The sequence below is a fragment of the Perca flavescens genome, chromosome 1 (genome assembly GCF_004354835.1).
Source record: "Perca flavescens isolate YP-PL-M2 chromosome 1, PFLA_1.0, whole genome shotgun sequence".
NCBI classification, from domain to species: domain Eukaryota; kingdom Metazoa; phylum Chordata; class Actinopteri; order Perciformes; family Percidae; genus Perca; species Perca flavescens.
This window is the reverse complement of record NC_041331.1, coordinates 29,798,256-29,826,039: the sequence shown is the minus strand read 5'-3', so window position 1 is coordinate 29,826,039 and position 27,784 is coordinate 29,798,256. Positions and strand designations below refer to the sequence as shown.

At 40.0% G+C, this 27,784-nt stretch overlaps 1 protein-coding gene across 5 annotated transcripts in view; it reads left to right on the top strand.

Annotated features, from left to right (window-relative positions):
• Positions 1 to 25,798, top strand: part of esrrga (estrogen-related receptor gamma a) — a 225,451-nt gene extending 199,653 nt beyond the window's left edge. For 4 of the 5 annotated variants that reach the window (XM_028565124.1, XM_028565429.1, XM_028565268.1 and 1 more), the window contains 3 exons: positions 14,703 to 14,809; positions 14,907 to 15,069; positions 19,707 to 19,951. In XM_028565124.1, coding sequence (XP_028420925.1) covers positions 14,703 to 14,809; positions 14,907 to 15,069; positions 19,707 to 19,951 — 515 coding nt within the window. Of the gene's footprint in view, positions 1 to 14,702; positions 14,810 to 14,906; positions 15,070 to 19,706 lie in introns of all 5 variants that reach the window. The other variant, XM_028565189.1, reaches the window with a different exon arrangement.
• The last annotated feature ends 1,986 nt before the right edge of the window (positions 25,799 to 27,784 follow it).

Sequence of the window (27,784 nt, the reverse complement as noted above, 5' to 3'; positions counted from 1 at the left end):
AGCAAATATTGATTAATAGAAGTGTCTTGCTCCTTTTAGCAAATCAAATGTTGAGTCTCAGCACTCTCACACAGACACACACACACACACACACACACATGCACACGCACACGTATACACATGGATACCCACATTCTTGACTCTGGAAGTGCAGCTCTCTAAATTAACACTGACACACATTATAACACTTCACAATGAGCTCCAAGAGATGCAGAATAGTACTGTGTGTGTGTGTGTGTGTGTGTGTGTGTGTGTGTGTGTGTGTGTGTGTGTGTGTGTGTGTGTGTGTGTGTGTGTGTGTGTGTGTGTGTGTGTGCGTGTGTGTGCGTGTGTGTGTGATAGAGGAATGTAATAGCCCAGACTAGTGATGATGTCACTCCCTGGCCCTCCTTATTAAGTGTGGTGTTGTCATCAATCAGCAAAAAGGTTGTTGGGCTTTGGGTCATAGAGTGGTAAATCAACCACCACTCACACAAACAAACACACACTTCATTTTCTTCCAATTGTTAAATCAACAGGTTTTATTGGCATGAAACTTCTGAAACAATATTGCCTCCTCCTGTCCTAATTTCTTTACTTCCCCTACTTCATCTTCCTGTCTGTCTGTCCCTCTCAGTGCCATTACCCTCTGCAATAAAAAGGCTGGTCTGGGGTCACGTGCATGTAAACTCATGAAAGCACATACACAGAAATACACACAAACACACAAGCAGATTTGCCCCCATTCTGTCGGCTAAGGCTAGTTCACCTTGACAGTCACAGCATGCTGGGTGCCTTCTTACAGTAACACATAAACACAACACACAAACATACAGTCCATTCACATAGACAAACACATTCAGCACAGTGTAAAGAGATAAAAACATTCATATGGCTGTGTCCAAGCAAACACATAAAAACAAGTCATTTATAGGCATAACATGCAAAGGTGAAAGGTTAAAACAAGATTTAAAAAGTTGTTGAAATTCCAGTAATTGCAGAGAAATTCAGAGATATTCGATCTATCTGATCTATTTCCTGATAAATTATCCCATCATATAAACTGTAGTGTAAATCGAAATCACTTTGAGTTGCCTAATTGTAGCTATTACTGTAAACTCCAATCATTTAAACAAATAACAAATGTTAACAGTGAACATGTATGTTCAAGGACGTTCAAGAGGCCTTATTGGCCTGAATAGTTAATGTTGCTATAGTAGCAAACCTGTTTCAGCCAGTTCAGGTAAAGAACAAAAGAAGTACAACTGACAGCACTTTGTCTTCTTTGAAGTGATATAACTGACTCCGCCCTTTTTTCTAATAAGAGTCTAATGAGATCATCTCATAAATATGACTTTAGTAGAATCTGATTTAGATTTAGAATCATCAGTTAGTTCATTGCTTTGGTCAATTTTGTTTCTTTTGTTCTCTCTAGTACATATCTTGTATATCTTTGTGTTTCCAGTCGCTGTTTTTATTTTCTCTGAGCTCTGTTGGGTGTGTTTGATTTCCTTTTCTGCTCATCCCTGAGCTACATAATACATTTAGAGGTTGATGACTTCAAGAATGTGTTTTTGCATGAGTGTGTGTGTGTGTGTGTGTGTGTTTCATTGTCCACATTTGTGCATAAGAGACATCTTATTTTCCAGTAGACCACCACCATGGTTTCCTCTTGCAGCCCATACAAACAAACACACTCCTGTTTGCAGATGAAAACAAATATTGATGAAATCAAATTATGAAAAGAATATTTGATATCTGAGCTTAATGTTTGGATTAAGTGGGGCTCTCTTTATTGGATAAAGCCTGTGGGTATTGGACGCATAGCATCAATATGAGAAAACAGAGGAGGGAAAACATGCGCTGCTTTTCTTCCATCTTATCATGTTTTCTTTTTGTCCCTGTGTTTGTGTCATTCTAGTGTTTATAGTTATAATAAAGTGAGATCAGTCAAGGAGGAATGTTTTTAGCATAAAAATCAACAAAACATTTCGTAAAATGAACTTATTTCCCGCCAAACACAGCATTGTAAGTTATTTTAACAAAATATAACCCACATTTTGTGAAAATGAATATAACACAAGTGAGGGCTAGTCTGGATAAGAGCAGAGGCATGGTTATATTATAATATACTGATGCTATCACTACAGGATGCAATGTCTATCTACATTACAATAAATATATAGATAAACATTATGTCTAATCTAAGCTGTAAAGGGTCACTGAATTGTTATGTATGTTGTGATGCTGGTTATTTATTTGTACAAAAATGTGTGTTTTGAGGAAAACACATACACAGATGCACCTACATATTCAGTCTCTGAAGGCACGTTCAGTCTGTGTTGACTCTCCTGTCTGTCCGATGCCCTGTGTTTGTTTTGTCATCACCATGTTGACAGTGTTTCCATGACAATGTGCGTATGATGACACTCAAACACACAGAGCTTTAGGTGTCTGCTTAAAAAACACACACTCAACACAAATATTCACACACACACACACACACACACACACACACACTGGTATTACCTCTATCAGGTCACACCTTGGTGGTGACACACACCTTATGCCTTTAGAGTCAAGCAACCTGATAGATACATGCACACACACATGCACACACAACTTGCTTCACAGATGTTACCAGCTGTCGCTGTGTCCACGTGTGACACACCATATCAGACCGACTGAATTTAAAATGAAAAATAAAAAAGTCACTTGAAGAGTAGTGGCAGCCTATGGTAGTGGAGTGGTAAGCATAAAGAAAATATGATCACATCATCAAACAGGACCTTTACTAACATCAGCACTTTTAACAAGTGAATCAAATTCTTTAATAATAAGAATGACAATGATTTTAAAAGTGGTGTCTGATGAAAATATGTTTTTGTTTTTTCTGCTCAGCTTCAGATTACAGCCTCTGATTAAAAGTAATTTTAATAATTTTGATTCTAATCTCTGAAAAATCATGAAATGCAACTCACTAGATAGATGTTCAAGTAAAAATGAGAGAAAAAAACAAATGTTGAAGTCATGAGATTTGGCTCAGCAGCCCATTGCTGTTTTTCTTATTAGTTTGATTACATTAGCAAATCAAATTCATTTGTCTATCAGCCTTTGAGACACAGCCTGCAATCTGAGTACACTGACTAATCTGCATCAAATAATGTCTCTCACACACACAAAACACACCAGAGGGAAGCCGCATACATAAGCACGCAAACAAGCAGGCATATACAAACGCATGCATCATAGACGCACCCATGAACACTTCTGGAGTAGAACTTGTACACAGTGAATGTGCACAAATGCACACAAACACAGACGTGCACAGTTTTATAATATGTGACATCAGACGAGCAGTAACAAATAAATCAGCACACCATCTGAGCCCATCATCATCTAAGTCATCACCAGCAAACAGTCAGCTTTTACTACTTTCAATTTGCGTGTGTGTGTGTGTGTGTGTGTGCGCGCGCGCCTGAGAAAGAGAGAGATGATGTGATATGATATGATATGCTGGCGGGGCATAAAGATAGATGATCATAATTACGCACAGGCCAAACTCCATTTCAAATCATCATCATCCTATTCTATCTGTTGGGGCACACATGTACACACATATACACACACACACACACATACACACACACATCAAAAGCAATATAAAGAGTTCACACATACAGGGATTCACAGACACACACATATCACACACCTATGCATGCAGCAAATCTAGTGGAAGGAGGGACAGGCTTGTCATGGCGTCACATTATTTCTGTCGGTTCATGCAAAGTTCACAGACAGGCATGAAATAGTTTTCTCTCTTCCTCCACATCCTCTCTTTCTCTTTCTACTTATCTATCTACTTTCCTCATTGTTTCTGTCTCTATATTTCCTTTTCTGCCCTTTATCTTTACATGTTCTCTTTTTCTTATTTTCTCTGCTCAGTCTCTCTGTTTCTTCTCCTACCATTGCCTTCCTCTCCCTCTCCTACCCCATCATTGATCCTCACCTCCTTCCCCCTCTCTCTACTCTTTCTTCCTCTTCTACTTTTAGTTTATTCCTCACTCTCCCTTTGTTTTACTCTCACTTGTCCTTTCTGTCTGATGCTCCTCCTGCTCCCTCTTCCACCTTCCCCCTTTCTTTTACCTCCCCCCTCTCTCTCTCTCTCTCTCTCTCTCTCTCTCTCTCTCTCTCTCCCCCATCATCCACCCATCATTCTTAAATAACAGTCCGGAGGATTCATCCTTTCCATCAGGGAATAAGCAGGTGGGAAAATAGGATTGGAGCGTGCCTGTCACCAGCTTGGGACGACTTATGGTCTGTGCACACAACACACACACAGCAGCAAATTATATATATATATATATATATATATATATATATATACTATATAGGTATAAACACACAAAGACAGGTACACCTTATGCACATACTGTACACAAGAAAACACCTGCAGATAGGCAACAGTTTGGGACTGCCCCCTGTGGTTGGCCCAGAAATATTAAAAAGGTATAATAGAATAACAATATGTTAAATGGTTTGTATTATTTATAACCATCCATTAGATTGTTGGTTCTTTTTGTTAAGGTAAACTGGAGAAACATAACAGAAAGAACCGAATATGTATTTTTGTCATAGTTCTTGCTTTTTTGGTTGGTGTCTCAGTAATGTACAATGTATAGTGTGCATGTATTTGTACACAGTACTTCATCCTTATACAAGTGTGTCACTTCCCACCTGCTATGTGGCGTGGACCATGTCTGTGGTCCACTGCTGCACTGTGCGTTCACATGCACACACAAAACACGCACGCTACACACCCAAACACACACACACACACACACACACACACACACACACACACACAGTAATAATGTGTGTATATTTGTGTCTATTTAATCGTGATGGGATGTTTCATCTGCAGGCTGCCATCACAGCTGGCTGCCTTATTGTCTGGGTCAGGCTGATGGGCATGTGTGCAAGTGTGTGTGTGTGTGTGTGTGTGTGTGTGTGTGTGTGTGTGTGTGTGTGTGTGTGTGTGTGTGTGTGTGTGTGCTTCTCTGTGTGTGTTCTCAGCTGAATGCATTTTCAGCTTCTGTTCACCTAGTGTCCTGCATGCATGTGTGTATAACTACAACTGTTTGTTTGCCAATACAAGAGCAGACACATTTATCTCTGATACATCTAAACACTTTATACTTGAACAATATGTACACATGCGAGTGTGTGTATTGTGCATGTGTGTGTCGTCCATCAAGCCACACACACAGCCCTACCAAACCACTGGCTTGGTTGCTGATGATGACATATGAGTTCCTGGCCTTGGTAATGGCTGTTAAATCTCATAATTACACGCTTCTTTATTGCAATGCATAATGACCCCGCAGCACTATTGGACAATTAATTAAGATTTTCAGCCCAGGCTTTTTCAGGCCCAGATGAGAAGGTGGAATGAGGTCTAATGTTCGTGTCTTCAAGCTAGGACATTAAGGCACGATGCTCTAGGAAAGAAGGCTGTCTCTCTGTGCACATTCGTTTTCATCTCTGTCTTTCTTTTAGTCTGTTTATGTCTCTCTCATTCTCTCTGTTCTCTCTTTCCTCATTGCTCCATTGTTGAACCCTTCCTCTCAAAGCTTGTCCTGGATGATGATATTGGAGACCATATCTCTAATCTGTGAATGGTAAATTAATCCCTGTAGAGTTTCTGCACTCCTCTCTTTATGGAAAGATACGGGGGATTAGGAAGATAGAATCAACACAGCCTCATAATCTCATATACAGACACCTGGCTTGGACAGGGACCATTGGGTTTTGTTTTAAAGCCACAATCAGCAAGTTTTTATTCATACATCAATAGTGATTTAAAAAAAAGAGAATATGTCTCATGCCCCATCCACAATTTACTTCTTCGTCATATATATACTTTTGTAGCCCTTTCTAATGCAAAATGTTGTTTGTGACAGTGACAAAATAAGTGTGAGATTTTATGTAATCGCAAGTAGTCTCCTGCTCATTTTTTTTTTTCCGACTGCAGGGCTGCCCATTTGCTGATGCTTGGACTATGGATTTACTCTTTTCAGGAGAATATGTTATGACAGGATATTGTTCTGAAAAGATAATCCACCAAGAGATCAATAGACTGTCTCAACCCAGTTAATTGAACAAGCTGGGAAAATGAATTCCTCACAGACCAGATAGATATAGATAGATAGATAGATAGATAGATAGATAGATAGATAGATAGATAGATAGATAGATAGATAGACAGACATATAGATAGATAGATAGATAGATAGATAGATAGATAGATAGATAGATAGATAGATAGATAGATAGATAGATAGATAGATAGATAATTTGAATTAAAAACCTTTGTTTGAGCTTGATCTTAACCCAGTTGAGTTTATATAATTTAACCACTGGCTAGATAGTATTCCCCAGAAAGTATTCCTCCTTTTCACTTCTTCCACATAGAGAACTGGCAAACAATGCTGATGAGATGTGGTGCACACTGTTGCCATCTGACAAAGCAAGGATTGTGGTAACGTACAGTACTTGGCAATATTGTATGCCACTGACTGGATGCTGCCGATGGCCTGAGAGAGACTTGTCCTTTGTGTGTCTCGTGGAGTCTTTACAGACGTGGGGTGACTTTCCCTGGGGTATGAATTTTGAAGTTAGGTCCAATCAGTGTCTTAGTGTGTTTCTAATGACGCTTTTGAGTAAGTGGCAAAACGTCATCAAAACAAAGCAGTAAGTCCAGCTGTCTGATAAGCATAGAAATATTCACATTATGTCCTTTTCATTCGGTTCGTACCTTTTAAAAAAAATTTTAACTCAGTGTTTTTTGTCTTCAAAACTGTCTGTCAGCCTTTGTGTGTGTGTGTGTCTGTGTGATAGAGGAATGTAAAAGCCCAGACTAGTGATAATGTCACTCCCTGGCCCTCCTTATTAAGTCTGGTGTTGTCATCAACGTGCGTGCATGTGTGTGTGAGAGAGGCAGAGAAGGTTGGTATCTAAGCTTCTCAGTTTTGTGTGCATGGTTAATTCCCCTGACAGATTTGTGCACACATGCTCACACACACACATAATGGTCATTCTTGCCTGCATCAGCATTGTATCAAAGGAGGGAGAGACAGGATACAGAGTTACAGGAAGATGGGGTGGCTTGAGTGAAAGAAACAAGTAAAAAAAGGAAGATATAACAAATAATGTTGGAAAACAGAAATTATGTATGTAGAAATTAGTTATTTTACCAAGACATTGTCAAGCAGAGCAGCACTCTTGACACTATAAAGAGACAAGAAGACATGGCCCCATTGGAGCTAGCTGTGGCACATGCCCACACACACACCCTCACCCACACACTCCTTGACATGGCCCTGGCGGGGCTAGAAGTGGGTAATTAAAATGTAAATATTGATATTTTATTATTTGAAATGCCTCCACTGCAATGCTCTTAATGTCACTCCATCTGTCGTCTCCACAGAGACTCGGGGTTGCCCTCGACGTCCGTCTGCCCCCACCCAAGCAACCCCGCCATGGCAAAAAGCTATAACACTCGACACACGTCTCTGTGTTGCTGCGTCTCCATTTTGGCTCTAATTAAGTGTTAAATATTAGCACCCGCAACCACAGAGGCAGCACACACCACACATGTAGAGAATACAGCACACGACCCTCCTCTCCACCTCTGTCTCTTTCCCCTTGACTCTCTCTTTCACGCACACACAGAGCACTACAGCAATGGGAAGATTTTAAGTGTTAATCTTGCAGTGCTGCTGATGGTGTCTAATGTATGCAATTAACAGTCAGGCAGGGCTGAGGGTTTGGTAATTAGCTTGCTGTTCACACTGATTAGAGGCTACTGCAACCCTATGACTGCTCTACTCTCCCCGAGGCCGCACAGAAAAAAGGGGGGATATGGGGGAAGGAGAGGGGGAGGGTAGGAGGGGAAAGAAATAGAAAAAATATATTTTAGCCAACAAAATAAGGGGGGATGAAGGTGAAGGTGATGATGCATGTTTGTGTGTGCAATATGTGTGTTAGAAAAGTGACTACAGATATAGAATTCATTCATATATTTGAACAAAGATTTGTCACCTATCGTCCATTGTTTATTTACGATATGTGCAATTCAATGCAGACGCAGTACAGTTGAATAGGCAATTATTTCATATAAGTAAACTAAAAACTATCACCAAAACCTAACCCAAATTATAACCAGACAATAACAGTAAAAACATCCCCTTTCAACATGTTTCAGGACATGTAAAAAATGATCTGCTTTGAATAATCTTTTTTTTTTTTTTCACAAGGAGGTTCAATAATCTCGTTAAAGATTATTAAAATTACATTCAATCTTCCCTCATGAAAATCCAGAATGGATGAGTAGGCCACATAAATATTTTTTACTTCTTAACTAGTTCCGATGTCAAAAAATCCTGATTGTACGTACACATCTTAAAGTGAGATTTTAGGTGAGCACATAAATTCAACAGATGAATGTGAAAACAGCCTTCTAGTATCAAACTCGTATCAAGCACATTGTAGGTCAAAAATCCAAGTGAAGGAACAATAAGTAACACATTTTTGAGTGGCAGTAGAGCTTACAAGTTTTTTTTTTCTGTTACAGCAAAGTAGTGTTTGAACTGGCAAAAAGGAGGATAGAAATGGACAGCAAATCTGTTCCATTCTGTTCATCTTTTGATGCACTGAAAGGATTTTGACAGAGCAACTCAATTTTTCTGTCAATGAGATAAAACTTAATTTGCGATTTGCACTTTCATATAATATCAACTTCACTTGACATGTAATGTTTTTTATAATGTAATTGACTATACACATGTATGTGGGTGTGTGCCCTGTATGTGAGTGTTAAGCCTCTCTAAATTAGCTGGTTCTCTGGGTAGATTTGTTTCCATTTCGTTGCGCATCTCTGTGTAATTGGGTCAGCTGGTGGATGTGTGTGCATGTGTGACAGCATTTGTCAGCGTGCTTGTTGTGTGCGTATATCTTGTGTCTGTTGTTTCAGCTTGGCCAAAGCCATCACAGGGGGTCCGTGTTCATTTGGGCCGGCGTCTGGCCGTATGGTACAAAACAGTTTGAAATGTGCACATACACAATCACACAAACACACGCTGAAAAAGCATCACAAGGGAGCACTTACTTTGCACAGCATGCAACAGTGTGCACACTAACACAAATTTAAACACAAACATGTAGAGAAAGTGGTATGAAAGAGAGCACTGGAAACACGTAACACAGGGTGCAAGCAGAACACACACACACACACACACACACATGCAGCAAAGCGATGTGCTGGTAGCTGTTGGACACTTCACGTGTTCTAATGCAATCTCTGTCTCAGTGGGCCAGAAGACTTAAATCTGTCCCCTGCAGAACACAATACGTGTACATGCTGCACAATCCACTATTCCCTTTGCACCTACAATGAGCGACTAGACAGTCATAAAGCAGTTTACATCACAGTTCTTTATACCTCTTTTAAAATGCCTCCTAACTTACAAGATTTGGTACACTAAATCATTACACTAAATTTAAAACGTGTCTATTGTTAGATTTTGCGTAACAACAGAGAAGAAACATTCTCATATGTTAAGTGTCTATTACATGTCTATTACACATGTTATGTTGTAGCATTGTTGGACACCACATGTGCTTTTTACTCATTTGTGTAATGAGAAGATCTAGGCCAGGATGCCCCCACACATCCAGTTTCCCTAACAGTGTGAATTTAGTTCTGCTGTATTGTGTTATATTTCTATGACAATGTGTGAAACTTATTCTTACAACTTTAAAACCGATAACTCTTGATAAGTGTATGAGTCTTTGCTGTTAAATTGTTGCTGCAGACTGAGAAGTTTCCTGTTAAATGTGTCCTGGGGCCATGATCAAATAGGACAGAGCACAGTGTCACAGGTAACAGAGCAAGCAGGTGCTTCAAGAGTGCAAGGCCAGCAACAAGTTTGCAGATGGACCACCATATGTATTTTGTAATATTTTATAACCAATTTGTATTCATATAGTCAGCTTTATACACATGTAAAATATATTTAATTAAAAGCAATGATTAGGGGGGGATTTAAAAGGCAAAGGACCTAAATGTGGTTGAGGGAACATTTAATATGACAAACCGTTAAACTATTGAATTCCAATTCCAAAAGGAAACCAATGAATGTTATGTAAAACTGCAATGTACCCGCAATGTTCATAATCCGATTCCAGCTAAAGACCTATGTCATTACTCTCCATTGCGTCCATAAGTGACATTAAGGATTAAACTTAAAATGGTCAAGAGAAATAATTTTTTTGTATTTGCAATTTAAGAAAAAGGATGAGGTGGCAATCTTGAATTGTGGCATTACTTAAACTGAGACATTTTAACTTGCAGCACACAGGTGAAGGCCTCTGAATTTTTTTTTGCCAGGGAGACAATTTAGTTCAGTGTGCAGTCTATGTACAGGAAAACACCTTTTCTGTAAGTAATACTGATAGGATATGATTTACTTTCACTTTAAAGGGGTTCTAAAAAACACCCAAATTAATGACAAAAGTCCTAGAATAGAAAGACTAGTCGTGTGTTAATAACTGGGACCATATCAGCATTGCAGCCAATTTTCACACCTGTCACATTAATACACACACACACACACAAACACACACACACACACACACACACACACAAACACACACACACACAAACAGAATAGCCTTTATCGTACAAACACACACAGATCCACATGCACATAAAAGTAGCTTCACAAATGCCACTAACTGTACACACACAAGTGCGCAGGTACTCATAAGCTTCACAATCGGTTCTCACTGGTTCCTATTTGCCCCGTAACCACAAGAAAACAAATATAGGCCTCCTGGATATGTGTGTGTTGGTCTGTGTCTTTGTAGCAACTGGGGCGTGATAGAGGGCTATCCTGTGTGTGTGTGTGTGTGTGTGTGTGTGTGTGTGTGTGTGTGTGTGCGCACGCGCGGGCGGGTGCGCACAAGTGTGTGTATGTGTGTGCGTGTGCACGCGCACCAGACTGTTGTGCGGTCTCGGGTGTAAACGTCCAGTCAGGACTCATTTGGCAGACAAACAGGCCGCAGGGTGGCTGGGGAATCAACGAGTGTTTGTGTGTGTGTTTGTTTTTATGTGTGTGTCTGATAGAGCAAAGGGAAGAGAAAAAAGAAAGAGAGCGCAAGAGCAAGCAGTAGAGGTTAAGTCTGCATGACTGCACTGCAGCCTCTTTCTGTCAGACCAATGTATGGCACACACACATCCCTACACACACCACACACTTCCTCCCTCTGTACCTTCATAGATACAAGAGAGTGTCCTAATATTTTAACAGCCACACACACATCGTTATCCAACCAAATGCAGTCATTAACTTGACCTAATGCACCCCTTACCTAATCCAGATTATTATGTACAAACTTGTGTTTAGTAAAAACAAAATTAATATCTAACCCTGTCTCCTCAAAATGAAGTTTACTGAATATACTACTAAATGGTGTTGCAGGATATGCTCAGTAAGGAAGTGTTCCATTTTTACACGGCACAGAATATGTAGAGCTTATACCAAAGACAAAAGCATATATCCAGTAATAATGCTGTACAGGGAACACATGGCTTTACTTGCAGGTTGCGTAGCAATCTTCTCTTCTTTAAAGTTTATATTAATAATTTATATTTACTTTGTTTCCATTGTACATTACTGTACATTCAGCTCAGCCCACCGTCAGCACAGTAATCACAGGCTGTACAACATCCACACATACACAAACATACTCCCACACATAGTATGAGATCCCTTATCAATGGACAGAAAGGAAATGTAATTAGAGCCAAATAGGGAACCTTCTTTTGTCAAGTGAAATCACAGGTATGAAAGAAAGGTCTCCACCCCTCCCACCACCACCATCTCTCCTTCTAACACCTCTCCCCCTTTTACTTTCTTCTCTCCTCCATCTCACTCTTTCTCGTGCTCTCTCTCTCTCTCTCTCTTCATCAATACCTCTCTCTCTCCATCATCAGCACTAAATTCCCATTGATGTTTCTTTTCTTCTGCTGTATCGATCGCTTCATGAGAAGGAGGGGAGGAAGGGAAGAAGGGAGAGATGGCGTTATCTGTTAATTAATTTGTCCTGAAGCTGGCCGCCTATTAATCAGACAGATAAGAGGCATTGGATGGCTGAACAGCGCAGACAGGCTGGTGGAGAGGGGAGGGGAGGGTGGTCGGGAAGGCCCACGTACATACACACACACAAACACACGGAAATACACACAGATAGAGACGCACATGCAGAGCCTCACAGAAACGTGTATGGGAATGTATGCATACAAACATGCTGACAAACAAGCCAGCGCACCTCCAGTACAATTATGTATATATTGTATTTTTATTACACACATACTATGAGCATACACATATTCACAATATGCATTCACATACCACACATTAACCTACACACACGCACAAACCACATCCTGATAAAAATCATTGATGAGAAAAGCTGCACTTTCAGCTCAATAAATTAATCACATGGGTTTTAATTATTTGTTTCTTTGTGTGTGTTTGTGCACATATGAGTGCATTTTTATGTGTAATTGGGGAGATGTTTGTTGATGTATGAGGTGTGTGTGTGTGTGTGTGTGTGTGTGTGTGTGTGTGTGTGTGTGTGCCCACTTTTTGAGCAATGTGTGCCCCCACTGGCCCCAAATCATATTCCACCAAAGGGATGTGTGCCAATTGATTGAACCCTGCATGCTGGTCCTAATGCCAGAGCACTGAAAACCCACATTAACACACACACACGTTAGAACACACAATCAGTGACAGCATTAAATGATATTAACCACTCACTCATATCTTTTTCTCTTCACTTGACCCTGGGGTTTAAACAGATTCAATAAGTGTGTGTGTGTGTGTGTGTGTGTGTGTGTGTGTGTGTGTGTGTGTGTGTGTGTGTGTGTGTGTGTGTTAATTTTAGCAGTGCCCATGCTTATTTCCGCTGACCACGATGAGTGGTGAAGTCCTCGGTACCCCCTAAAGACATCTGCCTCTTGAAATGAGATGTGTGTTTACGTGTGGATGTGTGCATGAAGAACCCCTTAAGAAATTCACCTCTAATCCCTTCTGATGGTTTCATTAAGTAGAAGAAGACACTGCCAGTTGGCAACAGAACTGCTCCCTTCACTGTGCCGTGTGTGTGTGTGTGTGTGTGTGTGTGTGTGTGTGTGTGTGTATCAATCATACACATTTGGATTCATTCCAGTGTTTCTATGCATTTATGTCTATGTATATCTGATACTGTATGTGTGCGCAGCAGTGTCTAACTACTGAATATATGTGTTGCACGTGTGTGTGTGTGTGTGTGCTGTGTGTGTGTGTGTGTGTGTGTGTGTGTGTGTGTTGGAGATGTTAACAGTTGAGTTGAGATAGAATGAATTAGAGCACATTACATACAACAATAGCCTGCAACCTGGACCTAATGAGACGCCTGCCATTACCCATCAACACACTGTGAGATAAGAGCCCCTAATGCACATGCACACAAACACACACCAACACACACTCTGAAACACCTACCATCTCAAGAGGAGGCTCATGGCAGCAGATGTTGAAGAAATATCTTCCTTCTCATCTGCCTGCTTCTCCTGGCAGGATGCTTTTCTCATACACACAGCACGCACACACACACACACACACACACACTGGAGGGCTGCAGTGAGGTCTGACAGGTGTGCTCACATGGACCACTGTCTTTGCCTTTCCTATGAAGGCTTGCACACACACACACACACACACACACACACACACACACGTAGGCAGACAGGCAGGTGTGAATGGACAGGTGTGTGAGGAGAGGACAGCTGTGAGGAAAGGTGTGAGTGGGCAGGTGTTCCATTAAAGAGATAGATAGACAGAAAGAGAGACAACAAGCACAAGTCTGGTGCACTTAAGTAGGAATGTAATCAAAAGGTATTAAATGAGGAAGCGAAGATTTTACACACAAAATGACAAAGAAAAAGCAAACATTCAGTACAGAAAGTGAAAGTGCAGACAAAATTCAGCAAGCAAAAAATTTAAAACAGAGAGAGACCCTAACAGACAGGAGATGCAGACAGAGATGTATCAAGATGGATGGAAAGAAGGTGAAGCCAGAATCAGACACACAGATGGTCAGTCGTAGATAGACACTAACAGATAAAAAGGCATGGATTGTGATTGGAGAGACAGACAGATATAGACGTAGGCAAATAAAAAGACATGGATTGACACCGGAGAAAGCAGGAGTTTTGAGGCCACAGCAGCAATTAGTGTGTGTCTTTGAGCGTTGCAGCAGCGATGGCCAGCATTGATCCATGGAGGCTGTGTCAGGGGGAGATAAGGCCTGCCTTTCCCCAGAGAACAGCCCTGGGCATAGGGGAGAGAGGAGGAGGAGGACTCTGGACAACTGGACGGAGGGAGGGTGGGCAGGGAGGGAAGGGAGGAGAGCCGATCTTGACCCTCTCACTAGCTTTAAAAAAAGCTTTACTCTCCTTTTCATTCCCTTGGCTCCTCCTTAACTTTAACAGCATAGCTGTTTATTAGAAACTGTTTTTACAATAGTAAAAACACAGTGCTTAATTTTTTGCTAACTGTTTTGAGGCAAAAAAAATTAACAATCCTCTATCTTGCTTTTCTTCTCCGTCCCAGGTTTCTCTACGCTGTCTTTGGCAGACCAGATGAGTCTACTGCAGAGTGCATGGATGGAGATCTTGATCCTACGTGTGGTGTACCGCTCACTGTCCTTTGAAGACAAGGTTAGCCTCTTTCGCTTTATGTTTGCCTCTTGCTCTGATTAAATATATAAATATGCATGGTTATTTGCAACCTCTCTATCTCTGTGTCTCTCTTTAGTTGGTGTATGCCGAGGACTACATAATGGACGAGGACCAGTCGAAGCTTGCTGGACTTCTGGACCTGAACAATGCCATCCTTCAGCTGGTCAAGAAATACAAGACTATGAAGCTAGAGAAGGAGGAATTTGTCGCTCTCAAGGCCATCGCTTTGGCTAACTCAGGTTTGAAATTTTTCACGTTTTTATCTTTGTGTGTCTGTGTGTTTAAGTTTGTGAGCACGGGACTGGTGAAAAAAAGAGTTAATCCTAGGAATCTACAGTCCCATGGGACTCATTTAAACTGAACCATCAAAGGACTGATTTCATTACTCTGCATTTAAACACACATACACTTCCCACTTTCACTGTTAAAGCCACACACATTTGTCTAACTCTTAATAGTCACACAAGCCGATGATTATTTTAAGCATGCATACACACGCAAAAGTACAAACACACACACGTCTTCAACCTGAAGCCCTCTTCCCACCCTCAAACAAAGTGGCGATCCCTTTTACAATTAGCATAGTCGTCTCTTCAGATGCCTGTTAAATAAGCTAAAATCATTAGAACCCAAAGTCTGTCGATAAAGCCCCCTCTCTGATGTGTCCAGCTGCATCGACAGCTGACTGACACACGCACACACACACACACACACACAACCTCTCTCTCACACACACACACACACGCCTTCTTCCTCCCATGACCCGTATTTTGAACTTTGTCTTGGAAGCCAGCCAGCTCTTCAGTACTCTTTAATTACAAGGGGGGAGCTGTCAATACAATGTGTTTAAATGGGAGAATGCAATGGGAGAGCTTTGAATAAGGAGTGAGGGCCCTTTTGTTCTGATTCTGCCACCATCAACACATGCACATACACCGACACATTCACACACAAACACACTCACGTTCTTCTCAAATATTCAAATATGTCATCTCTCTGACTCATACATAAACGCATACTATAACATTGGTGTGTACTTAAATTTGAGCCATTGAAAAACTTTTGCTCACACACATACAGCACACCCTGTCATGCACATGTAGAAAATATTGACATGTTGTTTTCCTGTGGGCTATGTGACAATCAATCTCTCGGCTTGGCCTATTCGTGTGTGTGTGTGTCTGTGTGTGTGTGTGTGTGTGTCTGTGTGTTGGCCTATAAATGTTGCTGACTGAAAGTTGGGAAAGCTGGCTTGTTCTGCCAGCTGAACAACGGTGTTGATTATCATGATTATGGTTATGATGCCTTATTTGGCTTACATAGTCCTTGTTGCCTCTGAGATTTCCAATGGCCTAGATTGGTTAACAGGTCTCGTAGAGAGTTAAAGAGTGGTTTAAACGTTAAAGGTAATGTACACAGATGTATTAGGTACACCTGTACAATCTATTGCAATTCAAAACAACATTACGAAGCTCATGCTACTCAATTATTGCTGTCACTGAATCAGAAGAATAATCTGGCAATTCATTTCTTGATTAATCAGTTAATATTTTGGTCCATAACATTTCCCCACAGGACATCTTCAAATTTCAAGTTTTATCCGATCAACAACCCAAAAGCAAATATTATTTGCAACTTATTGAGCAAAAAATAAATAAATAAAAAAGATAAAAGCAGCAAAACTTCACATTTGACAAGCTGGAGGCTCAAAATGGTTGCCAGGAATATCCCAATATCAGTATTATTACTACACAAATAAATAGTAGTGTTACTGTACAGCTGAAGGCAGATGAAGAGCTGGAAAGTAAGATGACTAATTGAGGAAATGTCAAACTGGAGTATTTATTTTATTCTGCAGTTGCAAATTGCATGTTGTTAACTCATTCTGGACCTTAAATCCCTTTGCCAGTTTGGCACATGCAACTAAAAAAAATATCCAGATAAATCAGGAGAGTAATTATCCATTAAAGGCTTACCTCACTGTTGAGAAAACTCACATTTGAAATAGTCATTCTTTTAACTGATTGATATCGAAACAGCTGACGCCCAAATAAGAACTTTGCATCATTGCCTAGACTCTAACTGCTCTTAGAGACAACAGAATGCTAGCATTAGCATTTTGAAGGGCACTGACACTAATTAATTCACAGGATGCTAATCGTCTGCATTAATGAAGCCAAGCCTTAAGAAATGTTAGCAAACGTGCCCCACATGTAGAGACAGCTAAACTAGCCATTGGAAACAAAAGGCACGTGTGTGTTTGTGTGTGTGTGTGTGTGTGTGTGTGTGTGTGTGTGTGTGTGTGTGTGTGTGTGTCTGTGCATTCATTTATGTGTGTGTGTGCATTGTGGGTTCCATGTTAACATGTGTGTTTTAACAGCCTCATGTGCTTGTGCTCATTAACGTCTGCTGTTTTACTTGTGAGTGTACTGCGGGTCATAGCACAGGCAGCAGCCATATCTACCAGCTTAAATACTAAAAAAACAGTATTAATCAAAAACAATGTGAAACTCATTAAACTTCATTTTAACTTATGGTCATAATAGGGTGTACTTTAGGTAACCACTTATTACAAATCCAAGATTAACGAGGACAAGGTGATTGGACAAGGTGGTTTTTTAATAGCAACCAACAGTAATACTCATTAAATGTGTACATTAAGCATGTGTTTATTATCAGTGTGTTTTTAACTGTGCAGTATAAACTCTGCACAGTTTATATACAGTATTATCTTCTCCTTTAACAAGAGACACTGCCTCAGGGGCAGCTAAACATTTGGCCTGAAAGTGTTTGCATCGAAAACAAAAAAAAGAAAGTTCAAAGCAAAAGTAAAGGTGAGTCATACTGACAAAACAGAGATTTGTAGTTTGTATTGTGTGTAAATTATATTTTATGTTCTTTTTGTATAAACAAAAAAATAAATTATAATCCACCTCATTATCCTTAATGAATATAATTTTTCCCTCCCCCATACTGCTTTCCACTGTGCAAAATATCATCAAGCAGCAAAGTATGCTAACAAATCCAGACGAGTGGACTACCCACTCTCATTTACGTAAACTAAGAAAAAAGTAGAAAATATGTGAACAGATAAAAGCTGAATTTTCTATTGATTCCTATAGAATCCAACCCACTGGTCTGGTCTGGTCCTGCATACTGATACACGCATTACACTATAGATCCAACACTTTGTCTTTGATTGTTTATGTGTATGTCTAAGCGTACACTTCTGTGTGTTTGTGTGTGTGTGTGTGGGTGTGGGTGTGTGTGTGTGTGTGTGTGTGTGTGTGTGTGTGTGTGTGTGTGTGTGTGTGTGTGTGTGTGTGTGTGTGTGTGTGTGTGTGTGTGTGTGTGTGTGTGGGTGGGTGCGTTCACACATTTTATCTGCACAGTATAATTTTATGTTTCACTTACCATTAAATGCACATTTGTGTAAGTTTATACTTTCTTTGCCGGGGTTTGTAGTGTGTGTGTGTGTGTGTGTGTGTGTGTGCGTGCGTGCGTGCGTGCGTGCGTGCGTGCGTGTGCATGTGTGTGAGAAGTACCATATCATTGTTTTAAGGTGTCTATGTGCACTTATAGGTCTCATTCCCTCTTCAGATTGTGTGTGTGTGTGTGTGTGTGTGTGTGTGTGTGTGTTGGGGTGTGGTGGCCTATCAATAGTTGCCTTGTGATTATTATTTAACATGCATGTAGTCATTGATTGGAGACATTGATCGGAGGTTGGGAGCTAAAGGCCAGCTCACATTAAGACTTTGCCTCCCTAAGGGGCAATATGGAGCATTATTATTGAGGGACATTCTCAGCCTCTACTGCCACATATGCTGAAACGCACCTTACATGCCAGCTCAAAGAGAGATTACAGATGTGTGCAGCCAAATGCTTATGCACACACACACGCACGCACACCCACACACACACACACGCACAGACTCTCAGGTGTTCCTGCATCTCTCCATCATTCTACAAGTCTATCTCTTTTTTCTCCGCCCACTCGTCTCTTTGTGTGTCCATTCATCACACCCACAGATCCACACTTTAAAGACAGAGAAAGGAGCAGCCCCTGATTTTAAAGCCCTTTTCTGGATTTAGTTTCAACTAGAAATTGTAGGTTATAAAATCTACATTACAGAGCAATGTTAAAAAAGTGTACTGACATTTTTGAAAGCTTGTTTAATTGTAAAGTACTATATTCATGATTATACTTTAAAAGATTTAATTGGTCTGCAGTGTAAACACTGACATTGGTTTCTATTCAAATGCAAATGTAGAGAAGTATTTTGCACTTTTTTGATGTACGTCAAAATCACATTTCACTACACCGTCAAGAACCCTGAGTTTGTGGCTTTCAGTAGCATCCCTGCATTGTGCCTGTTTGGATTGAATCTTTAGCACCTCTCTCCTTTGCACCATTGAGCAATGAAACAGCAGACAGAGGGGACACAGGTACTGACAGAGATGCATACTCTTGTAAACATCATCTGAAAGAGTTATCTGGTAGCTTTCTGCACTGCAAAACATGTCTGCCTTTATTTCTGGAAAATTCAGAACATAAGCATTCAGTCAGCACAAGAGTTCACTGCATGCTGATGCTTATTTTAAATGCCTTGTCCAATTGCATCATACTCTTAACAATAACAAATAAATCTAACCATAACCCCCTATTTTCCTTTTATTGATATGTTTCATATAAAAATTATGTGAAGCATATACATTAACAATATGTAATTTCCCTTAGCCTATCAAACAACATCTCTGGGCAATATATATTTAGATACTTTATTCATCTCAAAGGAAATACTACAAATGCCAAATCAAACAGCTTTTTGTTCACATTTGAATTTTAGTCGTGAATCTCTCTTCCTTCTTTCTCCAGACTCCATGCACATTGAAGACGTGGACGCAGTGCAGAAGCTCCAGGATGTGCTCCACGAGGCCCTGCAGGACTATGAGGCTGCCCAGCACCAGGAGGATCCCCGCCGGGCAGGCAAGCTGCTCATGACCCTCCCCCTGCTCCGCCAGACCTCCACCAAGGCTGTGCAACACTTCTACAGCATCAAGCAGGACGGAAAAGTCCCCATGCACAAACTCTTCCTGGAGCTGCTGGAAGCCAAGGTCTGAGGACGGAGAAAAGATGGACGGACAGCTAGATGCCAGTCTGAATCTCACTTTGAATGACCTCTTGCTCTTTTACGCGCACACACTCTCACAGACACACATGCACTCACACACACACACACACACACACACACACACACACACACACACAGAAATATGTCCCTGAAGTACGTCTGCTGACACACACCCCTATGAATAAACCTACAGTAAACCTCTTACCTGAACCCCTAACCCTCCACCGTCTATGACAAAAGGGCGCTCACATGACCTGTTGTTTTTGGGGAAGATGCTGACAGACTGGCATGACCCGCATATTACCAAGGGAAGAAGATATTTCCTTTAAAAACTATTAACAATCACTCAACAGTTACCACAGTGGCTCCGAACATTGAAGATGGCAAAACTCTTATGCATTTAATAACAATTAAGATGTTATTAAAGACAAAACGCTTAAATGAGGACACATTTAAAAGAAACTGAAAACTCTTCATTTTAGTTCTGAGAGACTGTAAGACACTCGTGTCTCCTTTTCCCTCCCTATTTCCCCCGACAGAGTTTTTTAAGTGTTCAAGAAGAAAACGAGTGGAGGAAAAAAAAAAGAACACTAAAGAAGTATTAATGACGTTTGTTGTCAAATTACATGTACAATGAAATTTTGATGGATCAGATGGACAGAAAGAAAAGAAGAGGAGATTTGCCCTGCCAAAGAATGGAGCTCATCCATTCAGAGGATGCCAGTAAACTGACATAACCCCAAAGTGTTTCTGGATTGATCTACCGGTGGCTTCCAATGCTGGCCCTCAAGAGTGCTGCTGGTTTTCTGTTCCACCAGTTATTTAAAAATCTTTTTGGTTATTATGAAAACCAGCAGGGCCAGGACCAGGACTGGAAACTATTGCTGTAAACACTTTCTGGTTCTCCCTAAATTCAGTTCCTGGTTTCCCATGACTCCCCTACTTCAGCTGAAACTTTGCTTTTTATTTGTTGTATTTGTCGAGGACCAGTGACCCTGGCCTCCCAAACCTGTCAGTATAACCATAGAATTAGTGTTTGAACACTTGACGTGGCTGAAATGAATGTTTCCAAATATTCAAACCACTTGAGGTGTGATTGACTGACAGAGTTTATAAGTCAAAATATTACTTAAACGAAATAAGACTTGACCTATACTGTCAAGGATGAATTCCTGCTTGTCCAACTGGTAGATGTAGGCTCAGTCCACTCTGTATTTATTCTGTCAAACACTCCTCTTGCGTTTGGACGTCTGTTTGAAACCTTTTCAGCCGCTCAGTGGCCCAGGTTTCTAGCTCTCACACACACAAGTCAGTAGAGATTTCAGTCCGTCAGCGTGCCATTAAGAATAGTCCAGCCCGTGCTCATTACCCAAACTCCAAAAAACTGCAAAGTGTCACTTCAGTACCACCCTCCTTGCTCCGTCGCATTCACAACTTCTAGCTCATCTCTTGCGTCAGCAGAGATATTTTTGTGATTCATTCAGGGAGTGATGGGGGCGCTTCAGTCACTCAACGCAATATAAACCAGAAGGAAAGGTGTGCTAACAAAACTGAGTGAAGAACAATTATTGTTGCTTTCAAACTCCTTATTTTTTTTCTTTATTTCTATCTTGGAAATAATCTTAGCAATGATACCAGTATTAGGGTTGTAAATAACTGTCATCCTGTATATGACATATAACACGGCTTTGTTTTTGTTATTAATATTGTCTTCTTAAAATTGAATCAATCAATATGTCTTTGCTTTTTTCTATCAGCTTGACCACTATCAGCAATTATCATATATATATAAATATAACAAGTAATGTATTAACAAATCAGCGTTTATCTTAGAAAACTCTGAGCAATAGTGGATTTTAAAGGAGGGGTTTGTGCATATGGACTAAGTCTGCAATATTAACATAACGTGCCAGTCTTAATTTTGGGAAAGAGGATGGGGATTTGAGGAGAGTTTGTAGCTTCTCTTTCTCTCTGTGTAACTTGCCATAAGCTATTAGATAAGCGAAAGTTAAACAGGAACAAATATGGACCAGAAATGTGAGGATAAGATGTTAATGCTGCTGTCACACACAAGCTGTGTGAAGAATGGTTGTCATGAGGGCCGAAGAAGTCACAGAAGCAGCTAAAAGATGAAAACTCCAGTTTGCAATGATATCATAGTTCTGATGTTTGCACCATTCTTGTGACCAGGCTCTTTTTGCTGTCACTTTTAATCTGATTAAAACTAGACCAAGTCCTTTGTTTAAAATCAGCTGTTCAGTCATACACAGTTTTTGTCCTTAAGGTATGTTTCTTCAGCCATGTGGTCGAGTGTGGGGACCATCAGAATAACCTAAATCTGGATCTGTGCTGAGGGGAACGGTGCTAGCAAAATCAAAACATCATCCGAAAGTTTAAATAAAAAACACACAGCGACAGTTTCATGTTAGCTCACTATTCCACTTCATGTTGTTACCACACTTTTTAAAATTGTAAAGGACATGTTTATGTGTTGTAATGGTGAAAACCAACAGTCCTACCAAATACAGTCTAAAATGATGAAGTGAATAATAGCTAGTCTTCAGAGTTTTGATTTGTATGGTGGAATCCATTACAGGTGGTTTTTGCTGATTTTGTTTCTTATCTTGTCTACTAGTTTGTGTTGTACTCAGTCTACAACGTAATCGGTTTTTCAAGTGGATCATCAAAGTTTATTTTTGAAAAAATGTGAATTTAATTACCATAATTAATGAAACCTGTAACCACAAAGACTTAAAGTGGTCATTTTTATAGTGATTTCCAGGCATTTTTTTTTTTAAAGTCAATGTCAAAAGTTGCTTGTTTATTTGATTTAAGTGGAGTATAAAACGGCAATAAATGGAAAGCTGAGCTTACAAGAAGCTGTCTGACATTTTACAGTCAAGTGAAGAAACAGTGATTTCAACGTTGTAGTGAGATTGTATGGCTGACTGATCACAGCTTTAACAGGTAAAGACAGACAAAGGATTTTTTTATATCATTGTGTCATTTCTAGCCGAATAAGAATGCCAAAATGTGTTATGTAGATGACGGTGTAATCTAATATAAAATGGCAACTTGTCACAGCTGAGGAGTGCTGCAGTTTAAGTGTAGTTGATCTCTAACATCACACGCTCTGTATCAAACATCAGTATAATTAGTAAGGGGTATTTTCTCAGCCTTCTTAAACATTGTATATTGTAAATTATACAGATTATAATTCTAACATAAGACATTTTATTGGAAACAAAATCGAGAGGAAAAAAAAAGAAAAAAAATGTAGTTCAGCCTCGATGTGTGTTTCATGTTCTCTGTTTTTTCTATCAAGAAAAAACCCTGTTTATTTAGTTATATCTGTTTCTTTTAAGTTTTTAAAGTCTTTCTGTTTGACCCTTTCCTCCTCTGTTGAGTCCTCTAAGGCGTTGCTGTGTAGTTTTTCTTGTGGTGATTCCCGTTCTTGTGCCGTGTGCTTCTTCTTTAGACAACACAGAGTAGAGTAGAGGCCATGTTGTCTGTCTGTCGGATCAGTCCGCTGGGGGTCTGGGCACCGGATTCTCTCTCAATGAACCGAACCGGATATAAGGCTCTTCTTCTAGAAACATAACTAAAACACCAAGATCAAATTACAGTATTCATCTTTACCAAACTATACATAAATAATGAAATATTTAGTATCTAAATGAAGAAACACCATACAAGTATTTAAAAAGGGATCATTTGTGTAACTTTCCTGTAGAATAAACAATATACTGTATATCTTTAGGTTTAAATAACGATGAAATGAAAAGGACATTTGAGTAATTCAGAACTGTAGGTGACTCTTTTTTGATAAACTCGCTGTACATAACTGCCTTCCATGCAGCTCGGCTCAATCATCTTTACTGTTTCAGCTGTCAAAAAGAGAAAATTGTTGTGTCCTGTTTTTAGCTCATTCTATCTTGTTTTACAACCAAGAGGAAAAAGTGATCGGACGTATGAAAGTCAGGACAAACGTTCTTTTGTGGGTTGATGGGAAATGTTAAAGAAAAAGCTTGACACGTTTAGTTTGCACTTGCTGTTTCTCTTCACCATGCACTCATTACATTGTGGGACACGTTTCTGCTTTGGCCCCAGAATTAAGAACCACAAAGTCAAGATTTAAACTCAAAGTCTCCTTTAATGAACATGTTACTATACTCATTGTACCTCTTTATACACATGTATAGATTCTGCGCTACAAATGGCATCAATTCAAAGATTATAGGACTCATCAAAGGTCTTAAACATGAACATATAATGATTTTAGAGAGGAAATATACATACAAATTATTTCACAGGTGCATAACATATATTTGTAGGCAAAATCCCTAATGACAGAGTTGAATTTCCTGTTTTGATTGTAACTTAAAAAACCTTCTCGTTGTCAGAAAGATGGTATTTCTTTTCGACCACTGTACATTAATGTACAAATGTTATGGAAGAAAGGTGCTCTTTTCTTATCTTTGTTTCTCTTCTGTTCCTATTTTTATTTAGTTGTCAGTTGTCAAACCGATCCTAAACAGTTCAACACGATGAAAGATGTCACACATCTCCCTGAGGTGATTCATGCTGAGCTGGAATTGGTTAAAAGCTAAATAAATGTTACATGTTTTGAAATGAATCAAGTTCAGTTTATACATTAACAAATACTGATATGTAGTTTTAGATGTTTCTAAATTAACTTACATATCAATTCATTAATCGAGGAAATTATTTGAAAATGATGGTCATGACAGGAAATGGTTCACTGTATGCCACTTTGTTTTGCTCGTAAAAAAGAATACATCTACCAGCTAATATCAGGAGGGAGATTGTGTGATTCTTTCAAAAGGTTTTGGTATAACTCGCTGCTAATAGCCAAGATATTATTTAGATGTACAATATTAAAGTGTTTTCATACAACATTTTTTGTTTTGTTAAAAAGCAATATTTTTGATGACTGTGCAATGACGAGACAAGAGTTGCACTTTTTTGTGTTTTGTGTTATACATATAAGTGCTGTTGTAGCTATCAGTTATTGTTGAAACCATGTAAATGACAACAAACCAAACTGGTATTTTCTATGAGGAGCGTTGGATAAAGGACTGTCTGGGTTTTCGCAGAGCCATTGATAGAAAGAGTTTGACCTGGTTGCACTTTGGGCACCATGTTTTCGCCCTCATCTGGAACTTAGATCCATTAGCTGTAACAATAGTTTAGCTGGAACAGAAGGATGAGTTATTTAGGGACAAAGCAGGATTGTCCATCCACCATGGCTACCCCTGAAATCTGCTAAGGCCAAACTGTGTCTATCTACAGCTCCACAGTGTTTAGTCATTTAGTTGTATTTAATCCCCAAATGTAACTGCCACTTGTGCTGCAGCTAACCCTGCAGTGTGATTTTGCAAATGTGAAGAAAATATTTAAGGGAGAGAGAGAACAATGACACGTTTGGATACAAAGGATATTTAAAGATTAAAAAACCCTGGCATGGTGGAGAAGAGTTGTGTACGAGAGAAGACCCTCTAGTGTTATTAAAAACATGTCCGTAGATTTTAGATGTGCTTCACATCAGTAAATAAAAGAAAGAAAAAAAACAAAAAAAACAATAACCTGTATATTTTTGTGACGTGTATCATACAAGTGTGCTCCAACAATAATGTCCATTTGTGTAAATGTATTTATTTCACATTGTATATATTGTTCAATGCAAAAAGAGAGACCTATGATTCTGTAACTTAATCTACTATGGGTTGAAACATTACATGTGTTACTCCAGACTATGCCTTTCAGGATTATTACAGTAGAGCAATATCAATTAAAACCAGGCTTCCAGTTTTGACACCTGTCTTTTGTCTCTGATTTATACACACATTTTCTTTAGAGGTACCAAACAATAAGCACATAATTTATGAGATAGTTCACAGAGTATGCATGCTAGTTTCCAGCAGTGCTGTACTTGGCAAGATTATGTTTACACCTCATACAGACAGACAACAATCATGAAAAAACACCACCCCATTAATTTAAATGAGGACAGGCCGGCAGTGGAGCAGGGTTGCCAACGCAGAGGGCTCCGGCAAAGAAAATTGAAGCTCTACTTTTACAGAATCATCCAGCAATGGCGTCGCGTTGGCCAATCAAATACTTGTGAGCATGCCTAGATTACTTTGTAACTCTAATGTCATATTTCTTCTACTCTTTACCTGATGATCGCTGTCTGTTAAGCCTTCGAACTCTTACTGTGTATATGTTATTCAAACTGGACTTCTTGGATCATTTTTCACATCTCACCGGTACCTACTGGAAAGCAACACACCCCCACCAACCAGAGTGGTCAGAGTAACCGCACAGATCCATTTTTACGACACGACTGAAGCCTGGTGTCGCGACGTCATACATCCACGGTTGATGCTCCACGCCCTTAGCCTCGTGAGACCGTCCTGATCTCGCGAGCTCCAGTTTTCCACTCGCAGATCAGTCTGGCATCTTGAGGCAGAGAAAATTTGGAGCTGTTAGCCAAACGACCGGGCCAATCAGTGTTGGTTTTGAGGTGGGTTAGGTGGTGATAGACAGATGGTTTATCCAATCAGCTAACCAGTATTTTCAGACAGCGGTAGCCGCTCGCTAATGCTTTTTTTCTCTTGGATCCTTCTTTTGGAATATGGTCTGGGAACCTGAAATGGTGCCTTTTATTCCTAAATTCTCGTTACACAAACGGCAAATCTCCTTTACCGAAATGTTTGCATGCTGAGCTAACGAGCTATGCTTTGCCTGCAGCAGCAGGGGCGGGCTTGTGGTTGTATTTTCATACACTTCGTGGATCTGATTGGTTGATTTGGCCCGTCTATCACCAACATAGGTGATAGATGGTTCATCCAATCAGCTAACCAGTATTTCCGCCCCTTCCCAAAAGTTCTCCAACGGAAAGTTCCCAGATGGATATGCCGAGCAAATGCGAAGCAATCCATCTGGCGGAGTCAGGTTACCACGCCCTTGACCGGCAGCGAATTTGGACGAACGTGTAACGTGGGTCTGGCTACTCCCGAATTTCAAAACAACCATCATGGCGGCTCGTTGAGAATATGATCTCGTATTTTACGAAAATAGTTCACCGAAATGTGTTTCTGAAAACATTTTAAGAGAGAGAAATAGGCCAATGAAGTTGCTGAATATGTCTTCATTTCAGATCGACAAAGATCAGTTTTGTTTTTATGATCAATTTTTTTTTTCATTTTAAAGAACAATAGAACAGACAATCACACTTGAACCAGAACAACCACCCTCTCCCACCCCCCACCCTCCACAGTCTCAAGGAAAAGAAGGGAAAAACAAACAAATAAAAAAAACAGAAATCACATCTTGCCTAGTCATCCTCCTCTACTTCCTGTGATGCTGAGGTCATTAGGATTGATACTTGGGCTGCTGCACCTTTCCATCCATCTATAGTCGATGATTTGGCTTTGTTAATCCTTGCTGTAGAGAGCTCAAGCATAACTACGTCTAGAAAATACACCAACCACTGTTTTATACAAGGCGAGTGGGGGGGGAGCCAGCATTGAGCTATCATTTTCTTGGTCACGGTTGAGCCGGCTAGCCAAACTTTCTTTTGTCTCCCAAGCAGGTGTAATTTAGAGTCGTCACTAAGTAACAAAACAATTGGGTCAGTAGGAATTCAACATCCTATCACATCAGATGACAAAGGTCAGTTAGAAAGATTTCCGTCTACTTCTATTGGATAGTCGCGTTCAACGGCTTAATTTGCATAAAGATGGGCATCGGCCAGCTTTTTGGACGCGCAGCATTTGCCTTCCCAGGAATAAAGTGG